Source organism: Oratosquilla oratoria, chromosome 6, assembly GCF_046742065.1.
Source record: "Oratosquilla oratoria isolate Oo_2021 chromosome 6, ASM4674206v1, whole genome shotgun sequence".
Classification (NCBI taxonomy): Eukaryota; Metazoa; Arthropoda; class Malacostraca; order Stomatopoda; family Squillidae; genus Oratosquilla; species Oratosquilla oratoria.
The window spans coordinates 80,474,413-80,478,016 of record NC_134782.1 but is presented as its reverse complement, the minus strand read 5'-3'; the positions used below and the strand labels follow the sequence as shown (position 1 = coordinate 80,478,016).

General features: G+C 40.0%; 1 protein-coding gene across 1 annotated transcript in view; it reads left to right on the top strand.

Annotated features, from left to right (window-relative positions):
- The first annotated feature begins 1,005 nt into the window (after positions 1 to 1,005).
- The window catches only part of LOC143026123 (uncharacterized), a 36,511-nt gene continuing 33,912 nt past the window's right edge, over positions 1,006 to 3,604 (top strand). Inside the window, exons 1-2 of the mRNA XM_076186125.1 lie at positions 1,006 to 1,257; positions 1,427 to 3,604. The exon at positions 1,427 to 3,604 is cut by the window's right edge and continues 1,744 nt beyond it. Of these exons, the coding sequence (XP_076042240.1) occupies positions 1,006 to 1,257; positions 1,427 to 3,604 (2,430 nt within the window). The remainder of the gene's footprint in view (positions 1,258 to 1,426) is intronic.

Sequence of the window (3,604 nt, the reverse complement as noted above, 5' to 3'; positions counted from 1 at the left end):
AGTCTCAGCTGTAAGCTGAATACACTCGCTTCTAACCTGGTGTTGGTGGACGAGAGACGATATCGGACTACTCATCATCCCTTCGGTGCTGGTAACGTAGGGCGTTGCGGAAGGAACCAAGTTCTCTGTGTACTCAAGTTCTTAATTTGTTCAAGTTCCTAGTGGTCAAGTTGAATAGTGTTAAGTTAATTTAAGATAAGTCTAATTTAATGTTAAGTTTAATTGTATTTGTTGGGAATGTCAGTTGGTAATAAATATTGTTAAATGTTATTGTATGCTTTAAATTAATTCACTTCGAAATGTTATGTATGTCCCCCCCTTAGACTAACCTTGACGTACGTAACATTTGTGGGGGCCCGTCCGGGATCTGACTCGTTGATCGTAATAAGTCATCGTAATCACTCTGATTCTCTCTAATAGTTTAATCATTGTATTTAACTTGAAATTGAAAAATATTTTCACCTGGAACTTGACTTCTCTCCGCAACGTCTCTATACCTTGTGTGCATTTATTGTGAATCCTGCTTGTACCTGCTTTAAATTCTCTATAAATGGCCAAATAGGGGTAGTTAGTACAGTAGGTTGTTCTATGTATTGTTCTTACAGACAGAAGTGGTTTTCTCCCACATACAGCTTGCAATTGTGACTCTTTTTCCTTGCTTACTATAACTTATGTGAATTTACTTTATGCACGATTACGTCGCTGTAACTTGACCAACCCAAATACTCTACTTTTTACTTAAACTACAGAGTATACCTATGAATAGGGCCCTTGTTTTACAGTAGTGTGGGCTGCTGTCCCCCTGTTTCCTTTTGGCTTGTTACGAGTAGAACGTACCTTGCAAGAACCTAATTCGGTCTTGCCACTTAAGTTTATGCCAGGTGATAAACTTCATGATACCTGTAAGGCCTTTAGCTTATTCTCGAGTTAACTTGCCAGGCTCTAAGCAGGTTTCACTTATATATATATATATATATAGAGTACGGAATCTTTTAAATTTAAACCATGGCTAAGCAGAGTGATTTCAAAGCGACTGAGTTTGTGGGTAACCCAGAGATCCAAGAATTCAAAGAGACTAATATTTGTAAGGACGATTTAAAGTATATAGCAAAGACCTTCAATATCTCTTTCAAACCTGACTTAAGGAAAGATGAGCTACGTGCTCTAATTCTAGCTCACTTAGGGGATAAAGATGTCCTCGAAGCTTCACGTTCGTTACAGACTTCAGATCCTAATCTATTACTTGAACTAGAGAAAGTGAAGCTAATGTCTCAACAAATGCAAATAGACTATGACAGAGAAGAAAGAGAAAAGGAGAGAGAAGAAAGAGAAAAGGAGAGAGAAGAAAGAGAAAAGGAAAGAGAAAAGGAGAGAAAAGGAGAGAGAAGAAAGAGAAAAGGAAAGGGCTCATGAACTTCAACTTAAGCAATTAGACATTCAAAACAATGCCAACTCTCCTAAAACTAAGACTGATTTGCTGAAGTATGTCAAGCTTATACCTACATTTCCTGATAGTGATCCTGAGTCTTTCTTTAGGGAATTTGAATCCACAGCTCTACACTTTGAAATTCCTAAACCTGACTGGGTTTGGCTTATTAAACCTAAGCTGTCTGATAAAGCACTTAAAGTATGTAATAATGTGGACGATAACACTAATTATGACGAGGTTAAAGTAGCAATTCTAGCTTCGTACTCAATCAGTACAGAAGGATACAGACAAGCATTTAGGTCACTTAATAAACTTCAGTATCAAACTTACCATGAATTTGCCTCTGAGAAATTAAGGGGTCTTAAGAGGTGGTTAAAGTCAGCCAGTGTTAATACTTTTGATGAACTTGTTAATGTTATAGCATTAGAGGAATTTATAAGAAAGATTCCCTACTCTATCAAAATGCACCTCATCGATAGGGGAGAAAATGACCTGATTAAGGCCGCACAGTTGGCTGATGTGTTTTCCCTGGTCCATCGTTCGCCCACCAGGGAGAGGAGAGTGCTCCAGCATAATGTAAAGTCTAATAGTGGGTTTAAGGATGGTGAGCTGGTAGATCAGAGTAATTTAAAAACAAATCTAACCTGCTCATTTTGTAAAAGACGTGGACACCACATAAAACAATGCCCAGACCCTAAATGTAAAGTGTCACAAACTACTGCTCCCAGCAAACCTGTAGCTGCAATTCTGTCTGTGCCAACCAGTAAAACTGCCGATATCTTTCAGCCTTTCCGTTCACTTGGTGCCGTGTCTCTGGAGGATGGTGGCGAGGTGCACCCCATTCGTATCGTGAGAGATACAGCTGCTGCCCAGACGGTTATACTAAAGTCATCTGTTCCTGGTATAGACAGCAATTATACCGGCGAAAGTGTGTACCTCCATGACTTTAACAGCCAGTTTCCTTTGAGACTAGCTCGGGTGTACCTCAGCTGCGGCATTGTTCAGGGACCTGTAACGGTGGCGGTGAGCGAACAACCTTCCCTTCCTATCCCAGACTGTAGTTTACTTCTTGGTAATGACATAGCTGGTGGACTTGTACAAACTCCTGCTCCTATCATTTTGAGTGACACTCCCTTAACGCATAACCCTACTGATGAGTTAGAGCGAGAACAGCCAAATTTGTTCCCTAGTTGTGCGGTAACCCGATCCCAAAAATTAAAAGACACACCTACACATTCACCCCTTCCTCCTCCAAGTGCTATTCCACAAATATTCACTGAACAGAGTTTATTAGAAGCACAACAGAATGACACTACTCTAACTCCCTTACACTCTAAAGTAGCTCACCAAGGTCTCTCAGGTCATTTAGGAATAAGGAAGACATATCTTCGCCTTCTGAATGAGTTTTATTGGCCTGGCATGAAAAAAGATGTAGCTGAATTTGTTAAGAATTGCCACCCATGCCAGATTGTTGGGAAACCTAATGAAACTATACCACCATATCCATTGCAGCCTATTAAAGTACCTTTTGAGCCTTTCAGTAAATTAATTATAGACATTGTTGGACCTCTCCCAAAGACAAAGAAAGGCAACCAATACATTCTCACCACACTTTGCCCAACTACAAGATACCCTGATGCTTTTCCTCTTAAGAATATCTCTGCTAAAACTGTTGCTAATACACTCACTAACTTGTTCACGACCTTTGGAATCCCAGAAGAAATCCAATCAGACAGAGGTAGCAATTTTACCAGTGTTCTATTTGCAGAAGTTCTAAAGCTGCTCGGTATTAAACAAACTCTATCAACAGCTTACCATCCTCAGTCGCAGGGGGCCTTGGAACGTTTTCATCAGACTATGAAATCTATGATTAGGAAGTTCTGCTGTGAGGAAGACAGAGATTGGGATGAGGGCCTGCAATTTCTTCTATTTGCCATAAGGGAAACACCATCAGAATCCCTAGGGGTCTCACCTTTTGAGTTGCTCTTTGGACGCAAGGTAAGAGGACCCCTCAAGGTCATCAAAGATCATTTGATCTCCTTACCTTCTACAAAGTTAGTCACGGTAAACAATTACATTACCTCTCTTAAATCTAACTTGGATAAAGTTCGTTCTTTTGCCAAAACTAACCTAGCTCATGCCCAGTCTGTAATGAAGACTAACTTTGACTCAAAA